Raw genomic sequence first — 12249 nt, 5'->3', positions numbered from 1 at the left:
TTAAGCCACAAATAGCCCAAGAGCAAGTAGGTAGACCTTTCAGAAGAGAAGCATCCCAAAACCACCGTTTTTTTGGGACCTTCACTGTACAAAATTAACTTACGTAACTAGAAGGAGATTACCTTTTTTTTTTAAGTGTAATATCTAAAGCCAATTTCCTTCATCACTAAGAATAAGGCTACTAGTAAAGGCAAATCTTCCATAGTGAATGATAGCTATAGAGTTTACATAGTGCATTTGAAAATCATTCTCAGCATGATTAAAGCCTTTTACTTCTTATATATATTGATCTTGGCTATCACTGGGGAGTGATTCTGTAACTTCTAGATCATGCAATATAGTCTTTATGGTTTAAGCAAAGGGAGTTAGTACTTTCACTTATGGTTATGAAACAGTTCATACCTTCTGCAGTTCAAGCACAGCCAAAGATCTGCAATACATACCAAGGAGAGGTTACATGCTAATACACAGTCATGAACCCTCAGAAGTACATTCTGCTTTGCCTTTTATAGCTCTGTACAGAAGTTGATAACCTTGAATGCACTGAAATAATTTAAAGTTATTGTGAGGGGACAAAATGCTTCAAATGTTTTTATACAGTATTGAATTTATACAATCGAGAGAAGTTTAAATTGCTTGTATTTTAAAAATGTAGAACATCTTAAAATACATTGCTTTAATTATTTAGAAGTGCTTCAGCTGTTCAAACTAAGTTACTTTAATTTAGAAAGACTGTTGAAATATGCATAGATTTAAAATTCAAAAAACTTCTAAAATTTATCAAAAAATTCCTTCTCTGAATTCCAATTCTTTCATTAATTAAAAATATTTTTCATTCCAATTGTTCTAAATGCAATTTTCAGCTAAGAATGCCCATGCACCTTTGATTTCAAACAGTAAAGAGCCACAATAACTAAGTAATTTTTATTTTGGATCTTTGTTAAAAAATGAAATAGAAAAAAAGGCAGATCACATGCTCTGGACAAATATTCTGTCCTTTGCCACAAAAGCACACAGTACACAGAATATCAATGTGAGCTTGCCTCCTCATGGTAATGTTTTTTATTCTAAGTTTGGTGTTCAAAATCCAGTCTCTGGAAATGAATTTCACAGGGTGAATTTCTGAAGAAAGTTCTCGTTTTTCTTCAGTAGAATTAGCCTTTGTCCCAGAGCCTGAAGGGACTATTGTGATCACCTTGTTGGATAGTCAGAGGTTCAAAATTCTGCCTCCATGCAAGAACCCATACTACTTTTGAATAAACACAGAACACCTTTGAGGGGCTCACCCACTACTGGCTTAAAGAGCATTTATGAAGTCCATTTATGTGGCCTCCTACTCTTCTTTCAGATAAGATAAAGGAACTTTCCTCCATATCCACTGAACACAGGTTTTCTTGGTTTTATTCTTGTGATAAGAATAGAAGTGCATTTTTCATTGTGCTCCCTCCTGAAAACCTTCCAGCCTCTCAAGATCCTGTCAGCATTTCTCATGCTAGATCTAGACAATTGCACAAATGTCTTTCCTGTTGCCTAAACCAAGGAAAGGCAGGTGAAATGTTCTCTAAGCAACTGGCTGATGTTTCATGATCGCTAGCCGTTGTTCTTGTGGTAGACTTTAACTTGCCAGATGTCTCCTGGAAACTCGACACAGTGAAGAGGCAGTCTAGGAGGCTCCTGGAGTGTGAGGAAGACAAATTCCTGACACAGCTGGTGAGTGAGCCTACCAGGGATGGTACCCTGCTAGACCTGCTGTTTACGAACAGAGAAGGGCTGGTGGGAGATTTGGTGGTTGGAGGCTGTCTTGGGCAAAGTGACCCCAAAATGACAGAATTTTCGATTCTTGGTGAAGGGAGGAAGGGGGTCAACAAAACCTCTACTTTGGACAGTCCTTGATAACAAAGGAGTCCAGGAAAGCTAGACATACTTTAAGAAAGAAATCTTAAAAGCACAGAATCAGGCAATCCTCATGTGCCAAAAGATGAGTCAGTGGGAGAAGAAGACCGAGTCAGTGGGAGAAGAAGACCGACCTGCTGAACAGGAAATGAGAGAAAAAAAAAAAAAGAGTTGATGACCTTTGCAAAAAGGAGCAGGCAATTCAGGGAGAGTACAAGGGTGTCATTAGGTCACGTAGACAGAAAATTAAAAAGGCCAAAACTCAGTTAGAACTCAATCTGGCAACTGCTGTGAGAGATAGTAAGTGTTTTTATAAATAAATTAACAACAAAAGGAGAGCTAAGGAAAATCTTTATCCTTGGATGTGGGGAAGGGGAGGGAACTTTGTAACCAAGGATGAGGAAAAGGCCGAGGTACTCATACTTTCTTTGCCTCAGTCTTAAACAGCAAGACCGGTTATCCTCAGGGCAACCTGCGCCCTGAGCTGGTAGACGGCGACTGGGAGCAAAATAGAACCCTGCAATCCAAGAGGAAGCAGTTAGTGACCCACTGTACCACTTGGACACTCACAAATCTATGTGAGTAAAAAGGACCTGGAGGCGAACATGAGCCAGTGTGTGCCCAGGTGGCCAAGAAGGCCAATGGCATCCTGGCCTGTATCAGCAACAGTGTGGCCAGCAGGACTAGAGCAGCGATTGTCTCCCTGTACTCAGCACTGGTGAGGTCACACCTCGAGGGCTGTGTCCAGTTTTGGGCCTCTCACAACAAGAAAGACATTGAGGGGCTAGAGAGAGTCTAGAGAAGGGTGATGGAGCTGGTGAAGGGTCTAAAGAGCGAGTCACATGAGGAGTGGCTAAGGGAGCTAGGGTTGTTCAGCCACGAGAGGAGGAGGCTAGGGGGGGACCTTATCACTCTACAACTGCCTGAAAGGAGGCTGTATCCAGGTGGGGGGTCAGCCTCTTCTTCCAGGCAACCAGCAATAGGACAAGAGGAAATGGCCTCAAGCTGCACCAGGAGAGGTTCAGGTTGGACATCTGGAAGAATTTCTTCATTGATTGGGGTGTCAAGCATTGAAATAGACTGCCCAGGGAGGTGGTGGAGTCACCATCCCTGGAGGTGTTCAAGAAATTACTGGATGTGGCACATAGTGCTATGGTTTAGTTGACAGGGTGGTGATCAGTCAAAGGTTGGACTCAATGATCTTGGAGGTCTTTGCCAAACTTAATGATTCTGTGATTCTATTATCATGTTAGGAGCTCAGATGTGTTAACGCTGAAACAGATAGACATATTTCTCTCAAAGTTGCCTTTTTTAGGATTCAGCCCTAATGTTTCAAATGTTTCTCTTCTTAATGGAAACTATTTTGTTTTCCCCAAGGCAGGACTGTCTTCCATTTATTCACATTAAAATTAAAAATTGAATACTTTTTGATTGCAACCTGTATGTCATACAAAAAGATAACTCTGCATAAATAACTATTCTGCATTGCTGCTTACTGTTAATGTGATATGATGCGATCTATAAATTATATTCTGACTATAAGCAAGGGTGAAAATTTTACCTTGCAGTTGTAAATACCAAGTATTGATTAAAAGAAATTGAACCAATCAATTTTAAAATGGATACTTTAGTAGCCTTCAGTTAATTAATAACCCTCTGTCTATACTAACCTGCCACACTAGGAAGCTTGATAATGTTCCACATAGAACTCACTACAAAACCACTAGAGCTAAACTGAAAAAAAAATTAATTTACAGTTCTTAAAATCAGTAATAAGTTCTACAGACAAAGGCAGATTTATAGCCTCCTAGAATAGTAAAACTTCAATAGTTATGTGATATAGGTATCATATATGAAAATTCATGCAATCAGTTCTGGTCAAAACCTCATATAATATAGATTGCCTGCCTGTATAATCTTGAAAATAATCTACAGAGTTCTTCTGTAAACATTAAGTTGTTGGATGATAAAAATCTGACAGTTCTAGGCACTGCAGATTACTCACCCTTGAAGGTCTCACTGCAGTATAAATTACTGAAAAATGAACCCCTCGTTCCTGCAGATCCATGGTCACTCTTCCAATTATTTTGTCTGTAAATAGAAACACGTATAATTCAACAAACTCTGCAAGATCAAAAAGCTAAAATTCTACAGTAGTTGGAGAAGTAATGAGCTAGATGTTTAAGCTTATTCAGTCTACTCAAGCAACTTAAGTGCTCATTCCATATAGGTACAAATGGGATAAGACATGCTCAGTGTCTTGAAAAATGCACAGTTTCATTGAGATAATATAAAAAAAATACAACAATTCAGAAAAAGGAGGGATTTTGAAACTGAAAAGTAAAACAATGGAAAACATACCCTAAGGTTTGAACTTTAGGGAATTAAAAGCAAGAGCAGAAGAAATCACTTAAGAGATGTGAACAGGATCTCTTAATCTGTTAGTCAAGTGACCAGTCAATAAGTAAATAATAAAATTTAAGCAGTATTATTCTTTGAATTACAAAATACACGTAACTACCACTGAGAAAAAACACTCAAAACATGGTGTTTAGTGTGGGGCATGATATGTGTAATACTGGTAGCAGTATTTCTTTTGCCTTCTGTGGATTTAAAGCCTTCTTCAGCACCCCCAACAGGACACAGAAAATCTTCCTGTTGATTACTTTGGAGGCCAAAGGAGAAATATGGTGGAATATTTCAGAAAAAGGAAGGAAAAGTCAGATAAGGAAGAGACAACCTTTCAAAGAGGTCCAAATACGCCTCTACAAAAGATGCTCCTCTAGTTCTGAAACCACAGGCAGTTACAATAAACACTTCCAACTGATAAACACTTCCAAAATTTATGCAGAAACATGAACATCTGCTTATAAGGAGCATAACAGCTGTGAATCATGAACCTTTACTAGTGGTGTTATTGGGACTGCTCGAGAAGCAAGCAAGCAGACTCACATTTACTCTTTCTGGCCTTCCCACTTCTCATTCACATACTAGCCTGATGGATGGATATTTTATAACCTGGACATACAAACTTCTCAGATTTCGAGGTTATACTTTACAGAAATTGTGTTTTATTTGCATGTGCTGAAAATAAGACTTTATATTATTACCCTTTTTAACCAGTTCTATTTACTGTAATTATGGTGTCCTGGCTGAGTAAAATGTTTGGCTTTTTTAAGAATGAAAATACTTTTCTTTCCTGTAGGGTTTCAACTGAATTGATTTCCTCATACCAGTCAAGAATCACAGCTATGTGAAGTTTCCTACTAAGAATTATTGCTAAGAGAATCTACTATACGAAATGTACTTACTCAGAAAAAAAGCTGCCTAAAAACTACTGCCATAATTACATTGGTTGTGGAGATCCAAGGCATTATATAATGTAGATTTTGTATTCTGGTTTCAAATATTTTGGAAATTCTCCTCAGCCTTAGCAAAAATATGCAGAACAAAAAAAAAAAAACCAATGCATATAAAAATGCAGAGATTGACTTTGGGTTTTCTTTTATTAAAGCAACCAACAGCTTTCTGAAATAACATGTTATTTGCATTTCCCTTCAGAAAGAAGCTACATGTAACTATAGTTACCAGTAACATCTACAACTCTTGCCTTTGGGAAGGTTCTAGAGGTAATTCCTTCTTCCAGAGAAGCTTCTGTGAACATCCTTATGACAACAGAATTGATATAGATTCTTGTTTGCCTGTGATCAGAACTCTGCCTTTCTTATGAAGTATTTTCAAATCCTCCAAAGAAAAGATTGCCCACCATATTTTAAAGCGTCTAAATTAGGTGCCTACATGGGAACAGTAGTGCAGGTTTTGTACCTGGCCCTGCAAAGTGGCGTGTCTTCCCTAATCCACACACCTCCTTCCTGATTAACATCTAGTTGATATTAACCAAAAAGCTGGCATACCTTTCCTTCCAGCCTCCCGCAGGTCACCTGTTAACTTTGCTTTCCCAAACAAAGTGGCCTGAGACAACAGTTGCATGAGTCTACAGTGCTCCCTGGCAGCCAGGAGGGCCAGCCCTGTCCTGGGGTGTGTCAGGCACAGCATCACCAGCCTGGCAAGAGAGGGGATTGTCCCTCTCTGCTCTGCACTGGGGCGGCCTCACCTCGAGGGCTGGGGGCAGGTTTGGGTGCCACGATATAGAAACGACATTAAGCAATTAAAAACCATCCAAAGAAGGCAACAAGGATGGTGAAGGTTCTGAAGGGGAGCCTTATGAGGAGCAGCTGAGATCACTTGGTCTGTTCAGCCTGGAGAAGAGGAAGCTGAGGGGAGACCTCATTGCAGTTACAACTTCCTCGTGAGGGGAAGAGGAGGAGCAGACACTGACCTCATCACTCGTGACCAGTGACAGGACTCAACGAATGGCAGGAAACTGAGTCAGGGGAGGTTTAAGTTGGATATTAGGAAAACATTTTCTACCCAGAGCACTGGAACAGCTCCGCAGAGAAATGGCTGAGGACCAAACCTGACAGAGTTCAAGAAGCATTTGAAGAACACTGTCAAGCAAATGGTGTGATTCTTGGGGTGTCCTGTGCAGGGCCAGGATGGACTCAGTTATCCCAATGGGTCCCTTCCAACTCAGCATATTCTATGATACTATGATCCCAGGGCTTGGGAAGCTTATTCTTGAATCCATGCAGCTGATGAAAGAAATGTCCCATAAAGAAAAAGCTGCTGTTCAGCCAAGACCAACATTAAATCAAGTCTCAGCTATCCAATATGCTCCGGGGAAAAGAAAAGAAGACAAAATAACTCCTCTGCAATTCAGAGATGAAAATCCAACTGCTTGCTTTTAGTATAAAACTCAACTCATTTTGGACTAGTGCAAAAACAAAGAGAAAAGGATACAAAACTGATTTCAGTACTAAGGTATTTTCCCCTGATTTTCAAATCTGCTTCTGATTTTATAACCCCAGTTGTGAGCAGAAACAGTCATAGGCACTAAAAACACTATTTAATTATCAGCCCACTACACTGTAAACCCCCCAAACTACCACTTCGGTGATTTGCCCTTTATAATTCAATTTCTAATTTGGAGTAGTAAGTGAAAGCTCTGCAGTGAGATACCTCTCAGTGCCATTTTTGTGTATGGCACCTCTTTTTCAACCAGATGCTAGGCAAGAGAAGTTTTTTATAGTCTTATATGGAGAGATTCAACAAGTAGTGTTTATTAAAACTGCAAAACCAATAAAAGACTGTACCAAAGGCAAAGAAGGCCATCAGTATTATTTTATAAAGATTAGAAAAACATTTCCTATTCACACAGACACCCTTTGTTGAGACCAAGGCCTCGGATTTGCCAGAAGAGCCTGGCACCTCCAGCTGCCAGTCTGCAAGGTGAGATTGAGGGAGGCAGCTCAAGTTGTACAGAGATGCAGGGTTTGGGCTCAGAGAATGAGCAAAGGCTCAGGCCTGAAGCAGAAGTGAATTATCATGACATTTCAAGTCACAGAGCTATACCCACGTGGATTTTTAATCAGACACTTAGTATCCCAACACTAAGACAACCACATCTTAAAAATACTGTAGAAGAGGAGTGGGATAATAACCTTTAAATAGTAGTTGTAAGAGAGTAGAGAATACACCCTACTCAAGTGAAAACACAAGTGATGAAATGTTAGTTATATCTAGGTAATATTACTTACCATTTTCAGCAATTGCTTCCAGGGTGGAAATCTCTTTTAAACCACTAGAGAAAAAGAGGGAGAGAAATAATTAAAAATCTTTTCTAGGCAAGAATGATGTGAATCAAGTGTATGAAGATACTGACTGATAAAAGGATTACTGTCAATCCCTCTGCCATTCTTTCATCTCCTCTTAATGACCCTTTTCTTCTGCAAAGCCATTAAAAATACAAGGACCACATCTTCAGCTGATTCTTAAACCCCTCAAACTACTTAGGCAGCAGAGAAGCCATACTGCTGACACTATTTTGATGAGTCTCTGGGAAGCTGTTTTTTCATTTGGTGTTGGCCCATTGTTTAACATTTGTAGAGGAGCTCCTTAAAATAGTCATCATCATGCCTCTTTTTGTGTAATGACATGACAGCTAGAATTGCATTTCTTCAGGACACGTTGATATCTGCCCCTTACACCGACGTACAAAAGCCCAAGCAAGCAACAGGCTGGGAAGAAGAGTAAGTAGAAGAAGCTGAGCAACCATGCCTTGTATTTTCTAAATATACATTCACCTGAAGGAACAGTCTCTCCCTATCTCTCTTAGGTCACAGTCCTCATAGAGCTGGAAACATGAAGAACTATAGCCCTCCTCTTTCTTCTACAGTGATGGAAAATCAGGCTCTTTATCAGCTTCAGGTTTGTCTGTAGGTTTATTTGCTTGCTTATTTATCCTGCCAGTATTTTTGACTCCTGGAATGCCTTCTAGCAATTAATTCTGCAGGTTAATCATGTGTTGAGTAAAGTAATTGAGCCTTTCTGCTAAAAAGTGTGTTGCCATTTAGTTTTATTAGCTGCCCCTTTGTTCTCATATAATGAGGCAGACAAAATAGGAATGCCTGACGCCCTTCCCAACATAATTCATCTATTACACCTGGTAAGCTTATCAGGGGACTTTGAAAAACACTGAATTCATCCTTGTAAGAGAAACAATTTTGACAGCCCTACAAGCTTCCACTTTGTTTTTTCGAATTTCCTGAATACAACCGACATTCTCAAAAGCTCTAAAAATCACACACACATGTGGGTCAGTTCTTCTTCGGGATAAGCTCCTACCTGGCAAGTGGTTGTAGCTGAACCACCAGTAAGTTTGGGTTAGATGCATTCACTTCCAGCTGAGAAACATTGAGATTAGTTACATGTGTCAACCTCCAATCTCTTGATTCTTGAAGAACGCTCAGGAGATACTTGGTAGCCTTGCAGTCAACAGCTGGCAAAACTAAAGATGAAGGAGAAGACTGAAGAATTTCCTGTAACAAATTTATGAACAGTTTATTGACTTGCTTAATATTTAGCTGGTTAATAATTAAACACAACGTTTTTTTAATGTATCCTTAATTTAATATTCAAGGCGAAGAACCACCACAGTAAACAGCACGTGAATTTTCACAGCCTGATGGTGGCTGCAGGCTGCTCCTGAACTTTCTTGCAGCAAGCTTAAAGTACTCAGTAATACCAAATTTTTACTGTCCTTTCCACGTGTGATGGAAGAGGAGAGACAGATGATGTAGAAGTTCTCAAGCTAAGTAGTGGTTATGAACACTGCCAGAAGCAAAGCTCAGATGACTGTCTAACTAAATGCCTTTGGAGGTAAGAAAGATCAATGTCAGACACCTCCAGTTCCAGCAGCTCCATTCAGTTAGGAGTCATATTTTGCATAATAAACACCCTGCATTTGTGTACATCCTGGTGGTACAGCACATGGTACAGGAAAGTGTTTAATTTGTAACAATTAATTAAAGAAAGCTGCAGATTTCAGGCTCTACAGAGCCTCCAGACAAACACAAAAAAAATTCATGTCCTAAACTTTCCATCTTTATACTCAAAGTACAAATTATAAAGCTCAGGCTGAATTAGTTCAGATAAAGCATCAGGGTATCTTTCACGTTATTAAAAATTCTGATAGCTGAATTTCTGGTAAAGATACTTGAGTGAAATGAATTTAAAAACATTCTCATTCTAAAAGTTTGGAACTTGCATAGTCAAAAAACATCTTTCCAAGCATTTTTCTTGATAATAAAATTAACTTGAAATATTTGGGGAAACAAAATGCTAGATGAAGATTTGGAAATGATCAAAATTAATGCAGCCCATATTTGACATTGTGGTGGGTTGACCCTGGCCTGATGCCAGGTGCCAACCAAAGATGCTTTATCATTGCTCCCTTCAACTATACAAAGGAGAGAAAATAAAACATAAGAATTACAGTGATCCTAACACTTTTCTCCTACTATTCCTTTTTTCCTTTTTGTCTGTTCTTCACCTGATTACCACTTTTCTGACCTGCTCTGTTTCTTTCTAATTGCTCATGTTTTCCTTCTTAGGCAAAGGCTATAGGTACTTTCACATTTCTATAAATGCTCATAAGGGAGGATTATGCAGCATTGTCTGATTTTCCAGACTGATAGAAAAATAATTGCAGAAATTAAAATAGAGCAGAAAGCATTGATCTTGTGTACAGGTCTTTGAGTAGTGTTTTTAGCACCTCCGGGAAGAGAAAGATGAAACATTTCATTTTGATTTGTTTATAGATTTGAATTTAGACCTGAAATTCTAAGCAATTCAATGATTTTATTTTCAATATTTTAATCCCTTGTCCCATAGCAGTAGCCAGAATGGCAACAGCCACTTCATCCAAGGATATATATTAAGCACATTACTCATTTAATGTATAATAAGATATAAAGTGTATCACTGACTAATATCTGAATTGTGCCTCTGCTCCTAGCCAGTGCTGCACTGCCATCTGTCTCAGCTTCCAGCCCCTGGTATTCAGCTGTTTTTCATGTGAAGGGTAGACACAGCTGGGTATCAATTCACTAGCCTCAGGTAGGCAATCTGATCCCTTGCCTCTGCTTTGTTCTTCTTGCCATTTGGCAGCTGTGCACTTTTCTTTACAATACTCATATGCTGCTTTACACATTTCAGGATTTCAGCTACCATGCTTGTTCAAGACACGAAAACTCCAAAAGGGGGTGGAGTATGAAGAGGATATTGAAAAACATCTGATTTTGCATTCTGCTAAAGGAAAGCAGCACACAGTAGCTAGGAACAGGAGTGGGACAGGGAGAGAGAGGAAGGGGAAAAGGAAGGGGAAGGTTTAATTTTCACTTTCCAATTATTATCTATCCCACAAACTTTTACACTGTAGCTGTTGCTGTCAAATGTACACATAAAGCTGTAAGCTATAATTTTAATGAAAATTGATCTGATGTACTTTACCTGATAAACAGTGTTGCAGCTACAGGAGTTATTGTTGAACAATAATAGCTCCATGCTGTACTGTACAGTGGGAAACATGACACCCAATTTTTTTTTCTGAGGGTTACAGACAGATCCAAGGGACTGTGGAGAAGCAAACCTGAAGTCCAAGAATGGGAGGAAGCATTCCAAAGAATAAAATACAGACTAAAACAATGAGGAAGGACTATATCGGGGAAAATACCTGATGTAGCTTTCACAGTAAAGTTCTGCCTCACAATTCCGCTGAAAATATCCAAAGGAATCAACAGGCATGTACAAAAGGGAGGTCTAGAGGGTCTACTTGAACCCACACAAGGCATTTGGCAGAGTCTTGAGGTAAGGACTACTGAAGAAACTAAGCTGCTTTGGCGAGAGAGAGGCTGTCTTCACATGAAGGTAGCTAAAGGATAGGTAAAGATTTAGCAAGAAAGTGGTAAAAAAGTACCTGTTACTGCACTAGGGTCTGTTCTGTTCCATATGCTCCTAAACTATCTGATAAAAAGATATATATTGAGCTAATGAAACTTGCTCATTATGCCAAATTATTCAAGTTAGTAAAGGCAGTGGCTGACTGATGAACCACAGAAGCAGCTTCTGGTACAACGTCTTGGGCAACTGAATAACTGGTAAGATTAAATGTAAATTGATTTTAGCGCAGTACAGGGTGACAGAAAAACAAACCTGATTTTACATACACAATAATAGGTAATAGACTCAGAACTGAGTGTTACCCTTCAGTAATGAAACTTTGAGAATTACAACAGCTCTTTGAAAATGGTAATTCAGAAGCTGATACTGATTAGGATTGAAAAAATTAAATATTAATAATATTTTAGAAAAGGCTGGAGAACAAAACATCATATCACTGAATAAATCTATGAACTGTTATCTTGATTATTATGCAGCTCTGGCCATGTTCCCTTGTCAAGAAATAATATAATAAAACTAAAAGAGAGAAAATAAAGACAATCAAAACTTTTTTAGAACCTCTGTATCACACGTGACTAAACAGTACTGCTCAGTCTATGACCACTGAGTGAGGATAGGATGGAGTTATCAGACCAAAAATGGCAATGACTTACAGTCATAATTATGTAGCTGCACAGCTGGCCACTAATTGGAGTGTGTTAACAACACACTGCAGTTCTAAGGAGCTGAGCACTGTCTGGGGAAAACCAAAACTAATATTAAAGAAAAATAGTTGGTAGGGTAGGTGACTGCTTGACAAAGTTCCCCAAATGCTAATCTTTGTATTTTTTTGTTTAATTTAGAAGTTGTTTGAAAGTTCAAGATAAATGATCTACCTATAAGATTCCTTTTGTATTAACTAGAAATAAGACTCTTTCATTGCATGCAAACTCATTCATACCAAAAATTCAGAACAGCTGCTAATGCAGCTGAACAAATCTAATATCTGCAAATCTT

The 12249-nt window shown here is 38.8% G+C and overlaps 1 protein-coding gene and 1 long non-coding RNA gene across 2 annotated transcripts in view; one reads left to right on the top strand and one right to left on the bottom strand.

Annotated features, from left to right (window-relative positions):
- The window catches only part of LOC138099243 (V-type proton ATPase subunit S1-like), a 49915-nt gene that overhangs the window by 28676 nt on the left and 8990 nt on the right, over positions 1–12249 (bottom strand). Inside the window, exons 4-6 of the mRNA XM_068996377.1 lie at positions 8638–8831; positions 7551–7594; positions 3899–3984 (exon numbers count right to left, since the gene is read on the bottom strand). Coding sequence (XP_068852478.1) covers positions 3899–3984; positions 7551–7594; positions 8638–8831 — 324 coding nt within the window. The remainder of the gene's footprint in view (positions 1–3898; positions 3985–7550; positions 7595–8637; positions 8832–12249) is intronic.
- LOC138099252 (uncharacterized) lies at positions 8103–10703 on the top strand. The gene is made up of 3 exons (XR_011146693.1): positions 8103–8220; positions 10310–10410; positions 10510–10703. It is a non-coding gene; the product is annotated as an uncharacterized lncRNA (long non-coding RNA).

Source organism: Aphelocoma coerulescens, chromosome 1A, assembly GCF_041296385.1.
Source record: "Aphelocoma coerulescens isolate FSJ_1873_10779 chromosome 1A, UR_Acoe_1.0, whole genome shotgun sequence".
Classification (NCBI taxonomy): Eukaryota; Metazoa; Chordata; class Aves; order Passeriformes; family Corvidae; genus Aphelocoma; species Aphelocoma coerulescens.
Note: the sequence above shows the minus strand (reverse complement) of the source record. Positions and strands in the feature narration are given on the sequence as shown.